Source organism: Myxocyprinus asiaticus, chromosome 43 (assembly GCF_019703515.2).
Source record: "Myxocyprinus asiaticus isolate MX2 ecotype Aquarium Trade chromosome 43, UBuf_Myxa_2, whole genome shotgun sequence".
Classification (NCBI taxonomy): Eukaryota; Metazoa; Chordata; class Actinopteri; order Cypriniformes; family Catostomidae; genus Myxocyprinus; species Myxocyprinus asiaticus.
The window spans coordinates 6731943-6756321 of record NC_059386.1 but is presented as its reverse complement, the minus strand read 5'-3'; the positions used below and the strand labels follow the sequence as shown (position 1 = coordinate 6756321).

At 36.0% G+C, this 24379-nt stretch overlaps 1 protein-coding gene across 2 annotated transcripts in view; it reads right to left on the bottom strand.

Annotated features, from left to right (window-relative positions):
* Positions 1 to 9735: 9735 nt before the first annotated feature.
* LOC127434057 (CDC42 small effector protein 2-like) overlaps positions 9736 to 24379 on the bottom strand; it is a 51908-nt gene continuing 37264 nt past the window's right edge. For both annotated transcript variants that reach the window (XM_051686509.1, XM_051686510.1), the window contains exons 3-5: positions 16886 to 16987; positions 16379 to 16496; positions 9736 to 13262 (exon numbers count right to left, since the gene is read on the bottom strand). In XM_051686509.1, the coding sequence (XP_051542469.1) occupies positions 16395 to 16496; positions 16886 to 16987 (204 nt within the window). In that variant the 3' untranslated portion in view covers positions 9736 to 13262; positions 16379 to 16394. The remainder of the gene's footprint in view (positions 13263 to 16378; positions 16497 to 16885; positions 16988 to 24379) is intronic.

The following is a 24379-nucleotide window of genomic DNA, read 5'->3' as shown; positions in this document are numbered from 1 at the left end:
ATGATGGAGGGAACAAGACACTGTGTCCCTCTTGCCACAACGCTGTACTACCCGCTGAAATGGCCGGTACCCTGTCTCGGCTCCTCAGCCGAATGAGTGGTTGCGAGCCAGCTCCTTTTATACCCATATGTCTGAGGGAGTGGCATGCAAATTCCACTCGCCAATTCCCATTGGACATTTTTCAAAGATCAGAGGTGTTTGGGGCTCCCAAGAGCAACCCCTAGTGTCACTACATTGACACAACGTCTCGTTCCCTACATCAGGGAACGGAGGTTACAACAATAACCAACACGTTCCCAGTAATGCATTGTGGTGCAAATAAATTATCCAAATTACTGTGTACTGTTTATAATTTTACATTTTGCTGATTTATGTGTTTGTTGTAATTGTATTGGTTGTAACTTGCAGTTATTTGTCAGTTTGTGATTATTCAGAGCTCATCTTATTCTTACTATGTTGTTTTTTGTTGCCACTGTTTTTGTGATTTATTAGTTATAAAATGAGCTACATGTGCATTACTAGGTCTTTTGAGATATTTGAGCGCGATAGTGGTGGTGATTTTGATTCATTTTATTGACTCAATTCTTTTGATTCCGGTCACCAAAAATATTAGTTCAGATTCGTTCATTGATTCATTCACTGACCAGATCTTCAAGTTACGCCTTTGCGCTTGCAGATAGTGCCAAATATCCATCTTTTAAGTAATTGCATTGAACCGAAAGCAGTCTGCAAGTACAATTATCCTTTATTAAAATTCTACTAAGAGACTTCAGCACTGCAGATTGTTAAGGCATTATAAGCTTTTCCCCACAAATGACAACAAAGCATATCTATCATACTGTGAACTGCTGAGCATGACTTTTTATTAATCTATATATAAAAAAAAAAAAGGATAACAATACTAGCCTAAAAATAATTGAGTTTCAATAATGTCTGTAGATGTCATTGTAATGCCTGGTCATCACTAACTTTTATTCATAATTCATCCGGCCCCTTTTCTTGTTGAACGAGATTGACAATATGAATGAACGACATGCAGCTCCTCCTCCCGGTCAGCAAATCATGGTTCATGATGACTGATTCGTTCATGTCAGTCAAGAACGAGTTTACCAGTATGGAAGGCCAAATGATATTTTAATGTTCCCAGCGTTACTCATCATAAATGCATTTTTTACTAGTATGAATTCCAATTACAGAGCTCTCTATTTGCATTTTTACTAATAATAATTCCAGTTACAGAGCTATATAATTTAATTTTCATTAGTAAGAATTCCAAATACAGAGCTCACTATTTGCATTTTTCTAGTAATAATTCCAATTACAGAGCTATATAATTTAATTTTCACTAGTAAGAATTCCAATTATAGAGCTCTCTAATTGAATCTTTACTTGTCATATGTTTCCATTGACTCCCATTCATTTTTAATAACAGAGCTCTCTAATTGAATTGTTAATAGTAAATATTCCAATTAGAGAGCTCTCTAATTGTTACTAGTAAGAAATCCAATTAGAGAGCTCTATAATTTAATTTTTACTAGTAAAAATTCCAATTAGAGAGATCTCTAATTGAATCTTTACTTGTCATATGTTTCCATTGACTCCCATTCATTTTTAATAACAGAGCTCTCTAATTGAATTGTTAATAGTAAATATTCCAATTAGAGAGCTCTCTAATTGTTACTAGTAAGAAATCCAATTAGAGAGCTCTATAATTTAATTTTTACTAGTAAAAATTCCAATTAGAGAGATCTCTAATTGAATTGTTACTAGTGAAAAATTGCATTAAAGATATGTTTGATTGCAGAGCTGTTTAATTTAATTACAGAGCTCTGCAATTACATGCTTACTAGTAAGAATGCAATCGAAGAGCTCTGTAATTGGAATTCTTTCTAGTAATAATGTAATTGCAGAGCTCTGTAATTCGATTATAGAGCTCTGCAATTACATTATTACTAGTAAGAATATAATTGTAGTGCTCTTTTATGGCAATTCTTACTAGTAAGAATGCAATTGCAGTGCTCTGTAATCGGAATGCTTACTTGTAAGAATGCAATTTTAGAGCTCTGTAATTGAATATTTACTAGTATAAATGTAATTTTAGAGCTCTACAATAGTGATTCTTACTATTCAGTGCCATCTCATTATGGTAATGGAGCCTCATGCATATTCATATTCATCTGGCTTGTATACATTGGCAGGTGGAAAAATTTATATAAATATGTTTGTTTCAATTTTATTCATAATAAAATGTATTATGAATATACAGTATATGATTATATATTATTATATATTATATTATATCATATATTATTATACATTTATTAAAAAGGTTAAAATCATTACAAATTCTGTTATAAAAAATATTTTTGTCAGGTATTTCGTACATTAGGCACAACTTGTGAATGAAGGAAAAACAATGACAGGGTAAATGAAAAAATTATTCAATTATACAAAACACGAAAAAAAAATGTCTATCCTCCTTTCTGATGAAAAAAACAAACATTAAAACTACTTGTCTTTCTACTGTTTTGCACGTACACCTCTGTACTCTGCAAACTTTCACACAATCTACACATTCAAAACGTTGTAAAAAAAAAAACTGTCATTTGTCGTCTGACTGACAGGTTTCTAAAAACTTTACTGTAGATGCTGCAGACCGCAGTGGACCGTATGAGTTTCTGACATGTGTAAAACCTCTTTGAACTTTTTTCAAGAGAATACAGAGGTGAATTAATATAGTGATTAAATATTATCCTTCAATAACAAAAGCATATTCGTATTTTCATCTCAGTATTCTCAATAATTCTGACACTATGTGAATGCAATCAATATGTTTGCAAAATAAGCTTGTAAAAATATTTAATACTAATATCTTACCATTTGAAAAGTGAAATGGGTGTAATCACTTCTGTTTTGCAACTAATACAAGTTTTTACAAGTAAGAATGCAATTGTAGAGCTCTGTAACTGAAATTCTTTCTAGTGAAAATTTAATGAGAGAGCATTGTAATCCCATTTTTACTAGTAAGAACTGAATTGCAGAGCTCTTTAATTGGAATTATTACTAGTAAAAATGCAACTGCAGAGCTCTGTAATTCAATTGTAGAGCTCTGCAGTTGCAGTCTTACTAGTAACAAAGTCATTACAGAGCTCTTATAATTCTTACTAGTAAAAAATCAATTGTAGATCTCTTTAATTGGAGTTTTTACTAGTGAAATGCCATCGCAGAGCTTTGTAATTCTTACTAGTAGAAATGCAATTAGAGAGCTCTGTAATTGGAATTCTTACTAGTTAAAAATCCGTTATAGAGCTCTGTAATAAGAATTCTTACTAGTAGAAAATATATTGTAGAGCTCTTTAATTGAAATATTACTAGTACAAATACAATTACAACGAGTAACACTGGATGCCTTAAAAGCTAAATCGGCTTGCCATTTACCAGTTCATTCAGTTTGTTCACGTCACGAATGAAATGACTGACCAGTTCACCGAAGAGATGTATTCATTCAGTTGGTCCAACCAATGATATACTCCTTCCCACTCTCAAAAACTATTGGCTCACGCTATAGTCAGTATTTAAAAGTGCAACATAGGTAGACAAATGGAATTTGCATGTCTACAAATGAATGAAGATACTTTAAAAATAGAGTTTAACACCATAACCATTTTCACCACAAATGGCAGGTCTTCTGTTCCCTTTTTTTTTTTGTCAAATGCTGGGTTTAATTATTACCAAGACAAAGAAAAAGTTTAAGAAAAGCCTAAATATTTTACACTGTGCATCAAAGCACAACATTTCCATCTGTAATTCATGTCATTTTTACTATACATCTTCAGTCATTTTTACACATTCATAAATTGGGGATTCTGTTTTGTGTAAACCTATAAACTTGTCTTAAATGCATTTCACCCATCTCTCCTTGTTTAACGCAATGACTGAATGAACGAGTCAGTGCTGCCAACTATTTCTCATGGGAAGTCACCAAAGGCTTGCTGAAATGTCGCTAAAAGTAGCTAAATCACGTGATGTCGTCATTTATTGCGTAAGACGTCAAATTTACATATGTAAATTAATTGGCGTAAAGAGCTATGGTAATTATTTAAAGGTGTAGAATTTTTTTATTTTATTTTATTTTTTATTATATTATTGAACTAATGATTTAACAATTAGTATTTAACTACTAATCATTTAGGTATCACTAATTGAACTTGTCAAACATTCAGACAGTGGGGGGATTTCTATTTATTTATTTATTTTGTATTTATTTTGTTTTGTAATTAAACTGTATTATTGAACAATGACAAAGTCCAAAATTATCCTAGCAATAGCAACCAGGGGTAGGCAGCGGTGTAGTGTTGGGGATGGTTTTTTTTTAATTATTATTTATTTTTAAACGTGGATCTATATGCCAGATAATGCCTCACGTGGAGCTGTTTTGGAGACATTATGTAATATATCTTATTTTTTTTAAACATATCTGTTGTGTGATGCTGAACCATGTGGAATTATCTAAGACTAAAAGTAGAGAGATAGTGCAAACAAAGCCTTTATTACAAGCTTTTGAATTTAAAGATAAAAAAATCAGTTATTAAACAGCACATGTGCTCTGGACTGTAATGTAAAGGTTACCCCGAGACAGCAGGGCTGATGAGAGAAACTGCAGTGGAGAGAGACAGACTGGAAGATATGAATGAATGAAGACACATACCTCAGACATGTACTTATCTCTGAAAAAACAGCAACAACAACAATACAATGCTGACAAATACACTTTCAGTATTTTTTCTTTGATAATATTAACTGTTAGATACAGTATTTTGTTAATTTATTAATTATTCTTGGTAAGTTGTTTATGCATTAACCCTTTAAGCTCAGATAGGAGAGAAAAAAATATAATTGTCAAAATATTAATAACCACAGTCTTGACCAACACAAAATAGGTATCGTTTAAGCTTAGAAGCTCTACTTTACAATGCATGTAGGCATTATGACCACATCTTAACAGGTGCTTTGATATTTGCAGACAAATCAGAAGTGTTCCATTTTGATAAATTATATTAAAAATTACACTGTACATATTATTGCAATCGGTAAAAACATCAAACTCATCAAATAGCCATGTGTAATATAGAATACAACCAGCCTATTCGTTTTACTCACAAAAAAAAAAAAAAAAAAAAAAAAAACATAGAGAGTATTAGCTTAGTATATAATTTGACAATTATGTTGGTGTTGCTTGTATGCCACATTTTGCTTGTATGCCACGTTTCGTGAAATTATCACATACCATTACTTAGAGGAGGTGATTATCTTTCAAACGATCCCACATACAAGGTTATCGGATGCATAGATCATTAGATAATCCACACAAAGCACAATGTTACATATGGCCACCAGGAGATGGCGCCAAGTAAATTATACAGACTCAGTGATGACTCAAATGGCACTGAACGAAACTCATTCTCTGAAATCTCATTACTAAAATCATGTCTGTATGCTATGCAAACCTATAATCATTGTTGTGTTTACATATGTGTAAGTAGTTCTTATGTACAATTACTATGTTTTATTTGTTTGGAGAGGCTTTTGGACACATGAAGGCGTTTTTGGACACTAGGATAAATTATTTTGTAATGCTAGAACTTTTGATTGCTTTGTCATATCAACACAAAAACTAATTTCAGATACAGTTGACATTATTGGGAACAAAACAAAAGTAGCTTTTTGGAGCCATTTTATTTACACCCAAAGATATATAATGTCAAATCAGAGAGAAAAAAAAGTTTTTATTTTTTTTATTTTTCAGCTGTTTCTAAGGCTGTATCATAATCTATATCATTCAAAAAAACATTTAAAAAAAAAAAAAAAAAAGAAAGAAATTTCTTTATAATGATACTAAACACTTGACCCTCCTTGTTTTTTTTTTTTTTTTTTTTTTTGTTTTTTTTGGTTTGTTTTTTTTTTTGTTTTTTTTTTTTTGTCGAGTTATAAGCCTTTAATTTTGGGTATGCCACTGAAACAGGAAATCTTTAAAAACACCTCCAGAGCTTAAAGGGTTAATGTCATAAGATGCTGCTATTTTCCATTTTTTTTTTTTTTTTTTTTTTTTTGGTAAATTATTATTCCTATATGTAACATCTTTTAAGCACAAAAAAAAAAAAAAAAAAAAAGGAAAATCCCTGAAATGTTAACAAATATTGCATTCTACAACCTCATATATGCGTTTCACTCTGGCACTTGTTCTTTTCTTTTTGTTTGTAATTTATTTAGTTTTGTTCTGTAATTGCTGTAAGAATTTTTATTTATCTTACATTAATAAAGCAAAAAATTATGTAATTATTATGTTGTAAATATCACTTGTATTCATGTAAATATTATAAATAATTCCTTCATGTCAGCATAAGAAGCACATACTGTATGTATATCAAAAATTAAAGTGATCCAACAAAGCTGTCATGAATCCCGCCTTTCTTGTTCCTCCCGCTCACCACCAGAGGGCTCCATCACCTCGGGATTGACTTTAACTCTATGGACTCCATTTCCCATAATCCTCATACCTGTCAATGATTACCTGTTCACCTGTTTCCAATTCATGCAGCTATTTAAGTCTCACTCTCACTCGCTGTCATTGCGAAGTCTTGTTTTGCCCATGCTGACATTTCTGAGCATTTCCTGTGTATGTTGCATTTCCTGTGTATGTTGCATTTCCTGTGTATTATCCTGGACTGTTTACCCTGTTTTTGGCCTCTTTGGTAGACATCGGCAGAGCAGCAGGCTGGGCAACATCCAATACCTTCGCAAGGTTCCTCAATCTCCGGGTTAAGCTGGTTCATCCCGTGTGCTGTCAGGTACAAACAGGTAAGTTGGCAGGACAACTGGCCAGGTGTAGTGCTTGCGTATAGCACCTTTCCCCTCTGGGAGGGGGAGATGTGCCCTGGATGTCCTTCCTCCTTAGCCCTGTGGCAGGCGAATTCACGGAGAAACGTGTGCTAATAGGCCCTGTACTGGGGTAGGTGCTCCACATGCGCTGGTTGCCTTTATGTAACCCCGTGTGATGTATCTTCCACGAGACGGTTTCCCCATTGGTAAACTCACGTCTTCCTTGGGCAGAGTCCCCTCTGCCACCAGTCACCATGTTGTAGAGCTCATCCCCTCTGGGCAGGACCTACCACGGGGACTTTTCCACATGCGACACTGCCGACAAGACTCAGTAAGACCACGTGTCGTATTTCCACACAACTGCCTCCCCTTCGGGCAGGATGAGGTCTCTGCGGTGTCTTCCCCTTGGGAATGGACACCCCCTCTAACACGGACAATTATGGCCCCCAGCTGAATGATTTCCATTCTTTTTTGGGGAGAAAAAAGAAGAGGCCATGGCTGGGGTGGCCTGTCCCCATTTTGGGCTGTCAACTTGTCCCCGAGGTGCAGGGGACCATATGACACTCATAGGAGCGTTGGGGGAGGTTACATGATGGCCAGGTGCGCTGGCTACAGGGCACGCAATGGCTTGCCCGTCTCACACCGCCAATCCACGTAACACAGTTCAGCTAGTTGTGGCATTTCATATAGGGACCCCTAGTGTCACTACATCGACACAACGTCAAGTGAGTGACAGATAGGGAACTTCCTGGTTACTTTCAAATCAAATCAAATCAAATCACTTTATTGTCACACAGCCATATACACAAGTGCAATGGTGTGTGAAATTCTTGAGTCCATTCCCTGATGGAGGGAACGAGACGTTGTGTCCCTCCTGCCACAACACTGAACTACCCACTGAAATGGCCGGGTCTCTGTCTCAGCTCCTCAGCACAAAACCTGAATGAGTGGTTGCGAGCCAGCTCCTTATATTCCCGTATGTCCGGGGGAGTGGCATGCAAATTCCACTCACCAATTCCCATTGGCCTTTTATCAAAGATCAGAGGAGTTTGGGGCTCCCAAGGGTGACCACTAGTGTCCCCTAGTGTCACTACATCGACACAACGTCTCGTTCCCTCCATCAGGGAATGGAGGTTACGAAAGTAACCAGGACGTTCTCACAATTAGAACAACTGAATGCACCGAGTGCTGGTGTTAAAACTCTGGTCTTGAGGACCACATCTCTCCACTTATGCTTGCACTTTTTAGTTACATCATTTACATCGTTCATTCATCCTTACCTGACTGAACTACATGGCAGAAAACATTTTTCTAATTAAGAAGAGAGCAGTCAATTGGCCAGACAGCGTAACTCCTATCCGCACCTTCCACATGAAATGTTCAATTACTCACTACAAATAGTTTAAAGATTAATTTGCTTTATTTATTTTATTTAGTTTATATATTTAGGCTTGCAAAAAAAATGAATAAAACACATTTAAAAAATAATAACTAAACTATAGAAATTGGTTCAAATACAACATTTTGACAGAGGGGGCACAGTGGTCTGGCTGAGGGGGCACTGCCTTATCAGTGTATGATGGTGTTGACAAAAAGTATGAAAAAAGCTGTAAAACATGTTTTTGTCCCATATCTCAAGAATCAATGCCACATACATTATCTTTATCTGATTGCCATTGCAGTACTAGTAACATTTTCTTTACTGACTGATGCTGCATATCTTTACCTGTCTCTTCTCACATTTTTTGCAGTGTACTTAGATTGGCTGCGTGTTGCCTGAGGTTAAATAATGAACACATGACACACTGACCCAGCAGTACAACACACACACACACACACACACACACACACACACACACACAGTTCCAAAAAATATTTTGTAGAGGCATGGACTCTACAAGACCCCTGAAGGTGTCCTATGGTATCTGGCACCAAGACATTAGCAGCAGATCCTTCAAGTCCTGTAAGTTGCGAGGCAGAGCCGGCGTGAATCGGACTTGTTGATCCAGCACCTCCCACAGATGCTCAATCAGATTGAGATCTGGGGAATTTGGAGGCCAGGGCAACACCATGAACTCTTCATTATGTTCCTCAAACCATTCCTTAACAATGTGTGCAGTGTAGCAGGGCGCATTATCCTGCTGAAAGAGGTCACTGCCATCAGGGAATACCATTGCCATGAAGGGGTGTACCTGGCCTGCAACAATGTTTAGGTAGGTGGCACATGTCAAATTGATGTCCACATGAATGGCCAAACCCATGGTTTCCCAGCAGAACATTGCCCAGAGCATCACACTGCCTCCACCTGCTTGTCGTCTTCCCACAGTGCATCCTGGTGCCATCACTTTCCCAGGTACACTGCGCAGACATACACAGCCGTCCACATGATGTAAAAGAAAACGGGACTCATCAGACCAGGTGACCTTCTTCCACTGGTCCAAGGTCCAGTTCCAATGCTCGCGTGCCCATTGTAGGCGCTTTTGATGGTGGACAGGGGTCATCATGGGCACTTTGACCGGTCTGCAGCTACGCAGCCCCATGCATAGCAGTGTGCAATGCACTGTATGTTGTGACACATTCCTCCTGTAACCATCATAAAAATTTTCTGTGATCAAAGTACTTTCCATATTTCACATGCTATGTGGTCAACAAGGTCACACTTTTTTTATACATTTATATAATCATACTTAGATTTTCGGTGTCACAATGCTATGTGAACTTTGTCACCCAAATTGTAATTTAATTGTATGGGATTTATATATACCCACGAGTAGTTAGATCAGAAATGTCAGTTTTTTTGTTTTTGTTTTACATCTGATCAGTGTAAAATCAGAAATGTGATCAAATTAGATCATGCAGCATGTAAAAAATATTTATTTCAACAGAACACATTTGGTATTTATCAGCTGATATACATTGTAAAATAATGCACACAAATGAGCTTTTACATCTGATACGAGTTTGTTTCCCTGATGCTGAAATCCATTCATGGTAAACAAAGGCAGACAGTACATTTATTGTCATATGTTGGTTGAAAACACTTTGGCCACACTTTAAATCATATTGCAATAAAACAATAATTACCAATCTATCAAATTGTGCTTCTCAAATATCTTCATCATCATAACATTACAGATCCGCTCTGATTTCTGCCAAAAATAACTAAAGATCCATTTCAGTTCAGTACACACCATGTGTCAAAGAAAAAGTGCCAAAATGGCAGAAAGCGAAAGGTGTACTCACACTAAACTTTTCACTCCATTCACTTTCATTTATATGCATGTAAATGCAGAAGAATAGAAACACTAACTCTTGCAAAGAAGTTTCGTCTCCCATTACGAACCAAAGCACAAATTTGGCCAGCTACTAAAACTTCCAAAGTTCAAGTTTGGCGAGTCTTAAAACCCAGAAGAGAATCACCATTTTCCCTTTGGAATTTCCATTGGGTTTTTAGAATAGCGGTTTTCAATTTATGAGGTAAAATAAGGTAGCTATATGGCTAACATACATTGAAGACACTATCATGTTTTATTCTTCAACATAAATTGCACACAAATGTGAATTTTGTAGCCATTTTACTCCAGTTTTGTGAAATAAAGACCCCTTGGCTCATTATAAAGAATACAAACTTCAATGTTGTATTGCTTGCAGTGTTGTTACAGTGTTTTTTATTATATCTATTAAAAACAGAATCCCTAGTGTTTGACATTATATGCTGATATTCGTTGTCCGCAGTAATTTCACATGTTCAAAGCCTATTGTGAGCACACCTTTAGACAGAGACAGCGGTAAACAACAAAACACAACAGTTGCAAAACGGGGCAAATAATTTAAGGGTAGGTCATGGCGAACATAGAGCAAGTATATACAAACATTCAAATGGGCCTAAGCACATATACATTTAGCATACCATCTTAAATCCTACATGGGAATTTACCTGTATTTATCTCAAATACTGAAGCCATTGTTTGAAGATTCCACATTTTATCTGGCTAATATTCACAATGGCATAGTAGGCCTTGAATAGCACTATATACTGAACAACTAAAATGCCATTGCACTTCATGAAAATTCATGTGTAAGATCACAATTTCACAAAGTGCCAAACTGGGTGAAAACGTAAGGGAACGTACAGTATATACCCAAATATACAGTACTAAACTTTTTATCTGACAGTAATACTGTACAGTACTACGTTTTTCATCTTAAACCACTAAAAATTTAGCATTTTGACAGAGGACTGGCAATTCTCAATGTGGATTTTATTCCGTTTGAGAAAACTTTGTGCACTTTTATTGTTGAAACCACAGAGGTGGGCCTGTCCATGCTTTCTGTGGGAAAGAAGCAGTTCAAAAACAACTTACAAGAGTGAGTGGAATGGCCCCAGGTTTAAGTACAACCCATATAAGAGCCTTAACATGGCTGCCTATTTTTTTTACTTTCATTATATGATGTTGAATCCACACCATCATGAAAGTGGACCTGATGGCCAATGGGTGGTGCTGTCTGTTGGCCTTGAGAGGAAGCAGTGTTCTACCTAATCAGACATGGTGGGATATTTTGATTAAATAGTTAAATAGGTTACTTAAATAACATATATTGTTACCATATTTATCAAAATTCCCCTTGTAATGGAAGATACATCAATAAAGAGCATTAGAAAAACTGAACTAATTTGTCTTTTTTACACATTATCTGTACAGTATCTATAGCTTGAGTCCCTTTACATCAAGTAACAAATGAACATTGACACAACAGACAGCACAGCAGAGGGTGAAATGCCACTCATGCATTTCAACATCAGTTATTATTCTAGGGTAATCTCATTTGAATTGGTAGGCATTTTTACATAAATGTTTACACGTTTTTGTACATTTGGATATACACTAAAACTGTACAATATCAATATACTGATAGCATCTTACAGTATATGTACACGCTTTAACATATGAACAACTTAAGAGACGTTCGAAGCTTTACAAATCCTGTAACTAGATTTGTAAATATCTGTATGTCTCTAAGTTGTATGTGTAAATGGCTTAAAGGGACAGTTCACCCCAAAATTAAAACTCTCTCATCATTTATTCACCCTCATGCCATCCCAGATTTGAATGACTTTCTTTCTTCTGCTGAACACAAAAATGAAGATCTTTAGAAGAATATTTCAGCTCTGTAGGTCCATACAATGCAAGTGAATGGTGGCCAGAACTTTGAAGGTCCAAAAAGCACATAAAGGTAGCAAAAAAGTAATCCATACGACTCCAGTTGTTAAATGCATAGCTTTAGAAGTGTAGGTGATAAACAGATCAATATTTAAGTCCTTTTTTACATAAATTATTCTCACTTCCCAGTAAGTGGCGATATGCGCAAAGAATGCAAGTTGCCAAAAACAAAAGAAGAAGTGAAATTGTGAAGCTTTATAGGAAAAAAGGACTTAAATATGGATCTGTTTTTTCACCCACAACTATCATATTGCTTCTGAAAATATGGATTTAACTACTGGAGTCGTATGGATTAATTTTATGTTGCCTTTATGTGCTTTTTGGACCTTCAAAGTTCTGGCCACCATTCACTTGCATTGTACGGACCAACAGAGCTGAGATATTCTTCTAAAAATCTTAATTTGTGTTCTGCAGAAGAAAGAAAGTCACACATCTGGGACGGCATGAGGGTGAGTACATGAGAGAATTTTCATTTTTGGGTGAACTGTCCCTTTAATGTTTTAGATGCCATCAGTAGGTTGATATTGATCATTTTATTATCCATCCAAATGTACAAATGTACCAGCTAGAACCACACTTTTCGGACAAATACCTACAAATACTAATGAGATCACATCACAGCCAAATAACAATCACATTTCCTTCAAAAAATGGCATTCGTTGTGTCTACATTTAAACAGAAAGTACTTCTTGTCGTTTCATTGCACTGAGCAGTTTGGCACCACATGAGCATAGCTAGCCACCTCTATACAAACATTGTTGTCGGCTCCACTCTGATTATTAAACTGAAATTACAAAGCAGTCCTTTCATGACAAAATGAGGAAACAAAACAGGACCAAAACAAAATAATTGTTCTTACTGGTTCCAGACCCACAACTTTGCACAATGAAAGAGCAACTGTTGACGGCTAACCACAGAGGAAGCGATGAAACACAATTTGCACGTTTATGCTGTTGGATATTGAGGGGTATTTGAGTGTCTGTTATGGAGCAGTATCAGACGCAACATTGAAGAGCTGTGGGGTCCTGCTGTCTGACGGTCAGGACAACCTCTTTACTGTGTGCAACTGTCCATGCTTTTGCTGCGAAAGAATGAGGTGTGAAGTCGCCATTGGGGGCATGTGGAGAGATGCTGGAGGGGTACTGGTGACATCACAGAACCTGAGAAAAAAGGGACCTGTTATAGCCACAGTTATATTTTGTACAAATTAGTTCTGGTCCGATAGGCATTACAAGAGGGCTGACATAAAGTCCTACAGCACTGAGACGCTTCACTGTTTGTATCACTCTGCTTCAGCATGATCACAAGGAAAGTCGGCATATTGTTTCCCAGAGTTCCGTTACCCTAGGATCGGCCACATTATGCTAACTCACTGACAAGCACCATCTCCTATCAGACATTTTTGCATTTGCTCCAGAATGTTTACTTTCCCTGTGGCATGACCTAAAGTGCATTGCATCAGCAGCGTGGGAGACCCAGGTTCGGGTTCCGCATTGAAACCAGGAAGTAATCGCATTCGCATTCTCAGTGACAAGTGTGATTCGGAGGTTACATTTTCCCCTATAACATACCATTTTTACTCCACTGATGGTTTGGTTTAGGTTTGGGGGATCGGTTTGGGGTGTACAGTTTATAAAATACGCATTCCTCTTCACTGTATTACATCCTGTACAGCTGAAAACAATTAGCTTCATAACTCGCATTGGACCTCTATGGACATTTCACCTGGAAAATAGCTCACACGTGCCAAAACACTCAACAACACTTACTGCTTTGGCCACTTGGGGCAGTGTTTTGAATTTCGGTAAGCAATGACCGATTTTTGCTAAAGAAATGCCAACCTATTGTTTCTGATTTCACTGTGAGATCAGTCTGTTCACTTCTCTGTGTTCGCAGCTTTTCAAATAGTGGTGGGGATTCTGATTCATCATTTATTTAGATTTATTTCATGATTTGTTCAGTGACGGTTTATGCAATTGCATCTTCACTCCAGTAGACAAATGAGCATATTTTATGTTACGAGTGAATTCACTAAAAAAAAATGAAATCGCTTACAGTTAATATACTATTTTACTGTATGTTATAAGACAAAATGTAAATAGTATTCGGTACTATTTACAAAGGGGTGCAAGCTTCTGCTTATTTTTTGGTAACACTTTACAATAAGATTCCATTTGTTAAAATTAGTTCATGCATTATGCATCATGAAAAAACAACGAACCATATATTTTTTCAGCATTTATTAATCATTGTTAATGCTAATTTATAAAAAAATATTATTGTTCATTGTTAGTTCCTAATATATTAACTAATGCTAACATATACAAACATTTAATTAAAAAATATATTAATATATGTTGAAATTAACATTTAACCAAGATCAATAAGTGCTTTAAATGTTGCTGCCTTCATGTGCAGTCAGAATTACCCTATTTCCCACTTCTGAAGTGGTAATTACAAGTGCTTTGTTGTCAGAAAGAACAGGAAACATGGACGACACCATGTTCATTCGTGCATATTTCTTGAGAATCTTTAAATTAATTTTGATACCATAATACATATAACTAAGGATGTCATAAAATATTGATATATCGATTATTGACCAGCATGATTTTTGAGGCATCGATATATTACAATTAGCCAACATTAAAGTTAGAAGCTTATTTTGCATGCTTTCCAATTCACTCAGTTGACCTCTGTTTAACAGTCTGGCATAATAGCATTGGGAGACCACAAGAGGGTGATATAACATTTACTGAAGCACACACACACGCACACATGATGAGCTGAAGTGGCACAGGAGATGGTGGTCCAAAATTACAAAAGTTTTGGTACGTCTTTAAGAATGAACAAATTGGTGGGTGGCGGGGGGGGCTGGGTAGCTCAGTAAGTATTGACGCTGACTACCACCCCTGGAGTCGCGAGTTCTAATCCAGGGTGTGCTGAGTGACTCCTGCCAGGTCTCCTAAGCAACCAAATTGGCCCGGTTGCTAGGGAGGGTAGATTTACATGGGGTAACCCCCTCATGGTCACGATTAGTGGTTCTCGCTCTCAATGGGGTGCATGGTATGTTGTGCGTGAATCGCGGAGAGTAGCATGAGCCTCCACGTGCTGTGAGTCTCTGCGGTGTCATGCACAACAAGCCACGTGATAAGATGCGCAGATTGACGGTCTCAGAAGCAGAGGCAACTGAGACTTGTCCTCTGCCACCCGGATTGAGGTGAGTAACCACACCACCACGAGGACCTACTAAGCAGTGGGAATTGGGCATTCCAAATTGGAAGAAAAATATATAAAAAAAAGAATGAACAAAGTGACGTTGATGAGTTTGCAGGTTATTGAATCTGTTGTAACTGCGCAAACTGAACAGTTACAAATGGCGATGTTTATTATGCAATTTCTCTGTATGTAGCCTTGAATAGGTCTTTCATTTAAGTTGTCTAACCACAAAACGACATACTTGTAACTGAAAATACAATGTGTAGGCTCTATGAAAGATACATGTTCACAACAGATCATCCAGTGATGGCTAGAGTAAATAATCTTTGTCCTTTGATAATGATTTGGGTCGAATTTAATGGAAAACTATGCGAGTTGCGCTCAGTGGTGCTGCAGAATGTTGACGCAGAGCGTTGATGATGTGTGCGTACCTTTGTAAAAATAAATAAATGTTTCTAATTTTAGAACGCTCCATGTCGTCCGCTCACACTATATTAAAGTTAATACATATTAAATAATACATACATATTAGTTAGCTTACTGACAATAATGGAATTTTGGTCAAATACAAGCTATTTTCACATTGTACAAATTTTAAAACATGCATCAAATTGTTGCCGATATACATAAATGAATATGACTGAAATGGCAAGCGCTAACAATTAGCTGTATTTAGAATCATTCACTACAGAAACTGTACCCATCTCCGCCATGTTAAATGTTTACGTCTCCTCCCAACTCGGAAACTCAAGTATCAAAATTATCTCTGAGTTTCCCAGTCGTAATTACGACTTGAGGGGTCGTTAATGTGCAACTTCTGAGTGGGAAACTCACATTTACGATCATTCCTTTAGCACGTGAAGGCAGCATTACTCAAGGACACAATAATCTCATAAAGATCGTCAGAGGTCTAAATCTACAACCTTTTATTTTCCAGCACAGATCTTTAATTACAAAACCACACCACCCACAAACAAGGGGTAGTGAACTTTATAGAAAATATGTCTTTTTTAATTATTGCAGTCCAGAAACAGTTTATGGTAAAGAAATAACTCACCCCTTCCAAGAACATATTATCCTGCTTTTGTATCCACCAGCTGCATTTGTACATTAACAGGCATGGCCTCTCCTCCATACCCGCCCTTTGACTGCATTTGATTCTGAATTGAGTTCACCTGGACACAGTTCATAGGATTATAACAAAATCAAATCAAAGTACATTAAAGCCACTTCTTATACAAACATTGTTTCGGCTCCACACTAATTATTAAACTTAAAAAAATACAAAGCAGGTTATTAATGGCAAAATGAAGCAAAAAAATAAAAATAAAAAATACATTCATAACTAAAGTTTAAATTAATTATGAATCATTTTGCCATTTTTGGTTAAAAGATCCATACGCAGGTCAACACATTACAGACACAGATCCAATTCAGTACACAGAACGCTCAATCTCTGAATCAAAAACAAACTAAATCAAGAGGTGTCTAAAGATTCACACCCCTGGACTTAATTAGAATGAGATGATTCTGGACCAAACAAATCAGCATCAGCTGTACTTACAGAGTTCATGCCACTGAAGACATCTCCAGACCCTACGTGCGCCGTGTGGACAAAATTGGTTGGCTTGCCGATCATACTCCGATCTATTCGTCTCCGCCTCTTCTGCAAAGAAACACAATCATAACTGAAGACACATCTAAACAAGTTCGGTTATTCAAAACCTTTTGAAAAATTATTCAAAGTGTCCCTTTTCTTTCATATCTTCATTTACTGTGTACAATAAAGTCATCACTAACCCATTTCGAGTGATTATCATGAAACTTGTCAAGAAAATGTCCTGGCCATATTTAACCCCAAATCAGTAGCTATATATATATATATATATATATATATATGTTATAAATTATAAATTATATTTTGCATAAAGAAAATTAAGCCTATATTAACCCGTGAGAAAAAAAATACCGTAAAAATATTAATAACTACAGTCTTAACCAACACAAAATAGGTATCGTTTGAATGCTTAGAAGCTGTACTTTACAATGCATGCAGGCATTATGACCAAAAAGTTTGCAGACAATTCAGAAGTGTTCCATTTTGATAATTTATACATAAAAATTTGCACTGTACATATTATTGTAATTAGTAAAAACATAAAACTGATCAAATAGCCATGTGTCATATGTTGTTGGAAAGCTCTCAAAGAGTAGAATACAACCAGTTTATTTGTTTTACTCACAGACAAAAGCATATGGAGTAATAGCTAAGTATATGCCTTTGACAATTATGTTGGTGTTGTTTATATGCGCGTTTTTGCTTATAACTTCACAAATGCTCATATCACATACCATTACTTAGAGGAGGCGATGATCTTTCAAACGAGCCCACACACAATGTAATCAGATGCATAGATCATTAGATAATCCACACGAAGCACAATGTTACAAATGGCCACCAGGAGATGGCGCCAAGTAAATGACACAGACTCAATTATGCAGACTCATTAATCTAAGAACTAAAATCATGTCTCCATGCTATGCATACTTTTAGTCATTGTTATGTATAATTAGTAGAGCTTCAGAATTAACGCGTTAACGCATGAGATTAATTAAAAAATCTAATGCGTACATTTTTCTTAATCGCGATTACCGCGATTAACCATTAATATGGCATAAACACTTGTGTGAAGGGCGGAACCTTTGTAACGTGTCCGCCCGGAGTCATTACACTGACACACACTGCACAAAGAGACACACCACCAGAGCCCTTATAACAAGATGAGCCTACAAGCTTAGCATAAAATAGCATAACGCGGCTTTCCCATTTACATTCTATGGGCGGTACTGTCGTAATACTCTCCTATGATAGTGCTGAGGAGATTGTTATCTAAGTAAATAAAAGAATCTCTGACAGTGCTTCCCTGTAAATGATAAAATAATGGAGAAATGAGCTCTTAGTGATATTTGATGTACAAAACAAGCCCAGGTGGGACTTGTACAGTGCATTTTAATTACCACAGAAGCAAGTCAAGTCTTAACTATCACCAAATTGCACCATGAGACATTTTTGTCTGGAAGCACTTTTCATGGTGAGTTCAAAGATTGACCCTGGCGTTGACACTCTGATGCTAAAATCATGAACGCAGCTTCACGGTTGCTATAACAAAGTGAATAGCCACAGTCTGCCAGCAGATTAATATCGTGCAGCATGAGAGTTTAAGAGATTTAATGCCCATTGCAATGAATATGCAACCTATGAGGAAAATAGTTCTTTCAATTAGTCAAACTCCCACTTAGACTCTGGGAAATGTTAATGTTACTCAAATTGGTGCTATTTTAGTGAATTTCTTGTGGAAAGCTTTGTTTGGAAAATGTTAATAAAGCATTATATTGTTACATATTGTTTTGTTTTCTTTCCTAAGATGGAAATAAATTAATTTTGACAAGAAAAGAAGTATATATAGTGTCAAATTTCAGCGTTTAAAAATCTGCGATTAATCGCGATTAACTGCAAAATATTATGCGATTAATCGCAATGAAAAATTGCAATCGACTGACAACACAAATAATTAGTTCTTACGTACAATTATTATGTTTTATTTGTTTGGAGAGGCTTTTGGACACGTGGAGAGACGTTTTTGGACACTAGGATATATTATTTTTGTAATGATATAACTTTTGATTGCTTTGTCGTATCAACACAAACATTTTCTCAGATACAGTTGACATTATTGGGAACAAAACAAAAGCAGTTTTTCTGAGCCACCTTATTTACCCCCAGAGATATAAAATGTCAAATAAGAAAAATAAGAAAAAAGTACATTTTTGGCTCAATTTGTTTGTGATTTTCAGCAGTTTCTTAGGCTGAGAGTCTCAGAATGTATAATAATCTATATTATTAGAAACTTTGAAAAGTTTTCATTACAATGATACCAAATACTTGACTCTCCTTGATTTTTGTTTTGTTTGTTTTTTGGTCAAGTTATAAGCCTTTAATTTTGGGTATGCCACTAAAACAGGAAATCTTTAAAATTACCTTCAAAGCTTAAAGAGTTAATGACCATAAAGATATTTTGCAGTGTGATATTATTTTCAGGACTGTTACACACATTTTACCGCCCGGTCTCATTACTGTAATGTGTCCGCATATTTTACTTTTACTATTCCCATTGTTTTCAATGATGATTCTCATTGCAGTAACACAATATTTTTTTAAAACTGTATTACAGTACAGTATTTGTTAATCTTAATTTAAAATGAACAAAAATGAAAGGCAGTACCAAGGGAGTATTACTATAATGTATAACTACAATTTAAATAAAAGATATTTTTAAAAACAATTATGTTATGGTAATGAGTATATCATAATGACCATCTTTTTTTTTTTTTTTTGCATTACGGTAATGAGAATTGGGAGCTAAAATGTGCATAACTGTCATAAATTAATGTCACAATGTACAAAATCTTAATGGCCCTAAAAATAGGCTCCATTTCTTATTTGTTCCTTTTGATTTTGGAGTAAAACACGACTTGGATTGTGAAAAGTGGGAATGGCATATCGTGGCAGTGAGGGGTTAAAAAAGTAAAAGGGGCTATGACCTCATTAATGTTTAATTCAGCAAGCGTCAGAACCAGTTATCATCTTTCTATTCTACATATTTTTTTAAAGGTGCACTCAGTTGTTTTTTTCTTCATTTACTTTTTAATGTTCTTATTTTACTTCTAAAGAAATGAATTGTAATTTTGAAACATGTATAATATCATGACCACTTATATAAAAGGAAGACTCCAGTTATAGCAGTAACCATATAAAAACTGTTTTAGGGTCCTCATGGGGGCTGCCATGTTAGAATCACATGACCAGCCGAATACTACTCGCTTAATCTCAGTAACCGCCCTGTTATTGGACATTTTCTCTCAGGGATTATATTAATCCTGGCTGACTGTGAATAGTGAATTCCTACAATGGTGTAATGACTGTCTACAGTATTTAAAACTATTGCGTTTAAATTATGCAGCATCCAAGCCGCTAGGTGTCAGTGTAAGTCTAAGACGACATATCCAAACTGAGTGCACCTTTAAATCCAATTTTGTGTAAAATTGTAACATTAGTTTCATCAGAACTTTTTGTCATAAATTCGATCTTATCCAATACAGAGTCCAAAAAAAGAAAGAAAAAAAGTTCAAGGTCAAATTTAATTTCATGTTGACTTTAAATGTAGCATCCCATAATATTAAAGGAATACTCCAGGTTCAATACAAGTTAAGCTCAATCGACAGCATTTGTGGCATAATATTGATTACCACAAAAATTTATATTGACCTGCCCCTCCTTTTCTTTAAAAAAAGAAAAATCTGGGTGACAGTGAGACACTTACAATGGGAGTATATGGGGTCAATCTGTAAACATTAAAATACTCACTATTTCAAAATTATAGCCACAAGACGCGTGTTAACATGGTTTAAGTGTGATAAAATCACTTACTAACCTTTTCTGTGTTAAATTATCTGCAATTTTACAACTTTGTTGCCATGACAATGTGATGTCAACAAACCCTAAAACCCTAAAATGACTGTAAGAATTATGATTTAAACACCTTTACAGCTGAAATAATACATTATTTTAACAGAACAATGAATGTAAGTGATTTTATAAAATTATAAGCTTCACATTTCTGCCTTTAACCCCTCCAAAAATTGGCCCCATTCACTTCTGTTGAAAGTGTCTCACTGTAACGGATTGATGAGTCAAAATAATTTTTTGTGGTAATCAACATTATGCCAAAAATGATGTCAATTGAGCTTAACTTGTATTGAAACTGGAATATTCCTTTAACAATAAATAAGCTAGCTTAGAGCTATTTGCTAACTATGAGAAAGGTAGACTGCAAGTCAGGATCTTTGAAAATAAAATTAATATTGACATTAGTTTCAGGCGGGTTTACTCTGTAAATACAAATGTATTCCCTTTACTCACTTTATAAAGAAACACTTTGGCAATGCATGAATTAGCTTTGTGCAGCCAAACATTAATCGATTTAACACATGACTATGCGTTTAATCACAGTCAAAACGTAGGCCCAGTAAAGGGAAATGCCTGCTTGGCTTCGGCTCATTTGCTAACAGATTCAAAGTCAGTCACTGTTCTCAATGAAACCTTTACCCTTCTGTTACTGTGTATCAAGTCAGACATTACATATGGCAGTTGCTATGACAACTGGACTGTGATAAAGGAGGTGGCATTTCACAGCTCACTACATCTGCAATGATGAAACCTGTAGATATTCATCTGTACAAAACACCGTTCACATCAGAGTAACAGTCTGTTTGAGCAAAGTGTTACAATTGCCATATTTAGTATTTCATATTTAAAATATTACTGTACATATATAGCTGAAAAAAACAGCTGCCTAGGGCGTTGCCAAGATGGATGCCAAGCCAGCTGAATTGCCTCAAAAGGACTTCATATAATACATTCGTAACTACTCTGTTGCAAATGCTTCCAGTTTTATTTCCTCTAAATGCTGCATGTTCTGTAACATCAGAGTATCGCTTTCATTTTAATGATGTTGATTTAAGAACTGATAAATCAAAGTAATGACCTCAGGCAGATGTCCCAAAACCATTCCAAGCCATTTTTTTTACCTCAGATTTGGTCCCAAACTGAGTGCACGGTCTGTCTCACACATTACCTCAATAACAGAGGATTTACTACACTGCTAAATCCCTGTTTTATTCAAGCCATAAAGTTGTGCTTGAGATCACCATTAAAACAGTGTTTGCCTGCTTTGGGAAGTGTGCACATGTGAATTGTACAGTGAAGCATTGTTCTGGTGTACATGTTTTACAGAGAAGAGAACTGAGCTTTTGACAACTTGAGCAAGCACAAACGTTTCCGAAAAATATTTCCCCTTATCCAGCCAACATGATTACACAGGAAGTCGGCATGTTGCTACCGAATGTTCCAGTACCCTGAAAAACTGGAGCACACACGTGCCAATACTTTCATCAAACTTCCAGCTTATGCCACTGCCAGGGGCAGTGCTTTAAATTTCGGTAGGCACCGACTAATTTTGGCTGAAGAACTTTCGACATGCTGTCGCCGAATTCACGGTGGGATCACTCTGTTCCAACATTCTCAATCTTGCATCAAATTGAGGTCTAGAACACAGTCTGAAATAAATAGTATAAAATAAATGTTGATGTTGGAACATTCCAGTGCATCGAAACCAATGTGAAAGCAATGTTGTGGACGAGCGCTCTGTGATTAGTGTCAGGAAGTAATAGCTCGATTCTCCATAACAATTCACAACTGATATAATGATATGGCGGAAATATTTTCCACTGGTTGATGGCTAGAAATTTTGTCCTGGAATGGGACATGTGGTAATGTGGTAAATCTACTGCTATATTCTTGAGGAGACCATGTATGATAATTGCATTCTGTGTGGGATTTCTGTAGTTAAATGTTGGAGCTTGACTTGACAGTAGGGTTGGAAACTGAAACAACGTGATCTCGCAGAAGCATGTTTGTTCAAATTCTTCTCATTCAAATTCAGACCCAATGTGCTGAATTTCGGACAAATGCCACCATGCCGTGACAGTTAATTTGGCTGTTTTGGTCTCTGTACTGTTAGGGTTCTTCTTTTGCACTTGCGCAGTGTATCGCGTGAAGTTGTGCACATGCATTCAGCTGTAGTTCCATTTTTTTTTTGTAATGTTTAGTAATGTTGATGAGAAAGACTGTGTTGCACAAAATAATACGAAGACAATAAATTGACAACTGCCGCTGCTAAATTATAAGCACCGCTGCTGACATTTCACATGGTTCATTAATATTATTGAAGAAACGTTACGTTTACTAGCCTGTCAGCTGCACGCAGTGTGATTGTTTGGTTTGTGAACAAATCAGTCTTTTTGAACAAATTTTTTAAATGAACAAATCATTCTTGTTCACCTCCATACACTGACTCATATTTCTTATTCCCTGACATCTCTCCTTTTCGAAGCCAATGAGATCTAGTTTGAAGTGCGAGACTGTTTTGGTGGCTATTCATGCCTGCAAAGACCAATTATAGCACGAGCCAGTAGCATTCAAGTGTGGGCTGTGAAGGAGCATATCTTTGGTTTGACCCATTGAATGAATACACCCCTTCACTGAACGACTGATGATCAGGATGTGCTGACGGATGGAAGGAGAGGAAGTGGTATGTCATTTGTTTGCCTCGGTAATCTCGTTAAACAAGGAGAGGAAATGGTGGATGAATTATGAGTAAAAATGACTGATGACATTACAATGAATCACTTATAATTATTTTTATGTTAATATTGTCTTTTTGTATAGTCATGAATCACATGAATCAAGTAATTGATTCACTTATAATTATTTTTAGGCTAATATTATCTTATTGTATAGTCATGCTCAGCAGTTCACAAACTAATAGCTATGATTTAGTACTTACTCATGCTTCCATCGAGTAAGTACTATGACCCGTTTTGATCGGTTTGGTATCAATTGTTCCAGCTTTTGTGATTGGTCATGACTTCACTGGTCCAACACCAGCAGCTTCACCAGAGTTTTGCTACATGTTTTTCACTAACGTTGTAGCAAAAGTCAAGGCGTGAAGATTTGAAGTTACTTTGGCAGATTTGAGAAGTTGTAAGTGCCGATTTCATAGTTGTACTGCAAAGTGAATTAAAGTACAAAAGTAAATATATAATACAAGTTTGTGTCAGTCGCTGTATTTATATAAATGTCATTTTACAAATTTTTGACTATTTGTCTGCAACTCTGAATTCAAAACACTTTTTTTTTTAATTATAGTTGTTTGAGTTCAGATTGCAACATTCAACTTTTTTTAACTGATTTTTGTTTTACAAGTTTTCACATCGAGCTGTGAGTGTACATTTCGGCTTATGAATACAAATGTTTATTGTACAAGTTCTCAAATTCAAATCTGCAAGCTCTCGAGTTTTGCAACAGATTTACTTTTATACAGTATGTATTCTCTTAGATTTGTAGATACGCCAATTTGAATAAAGAATAATTAGACTT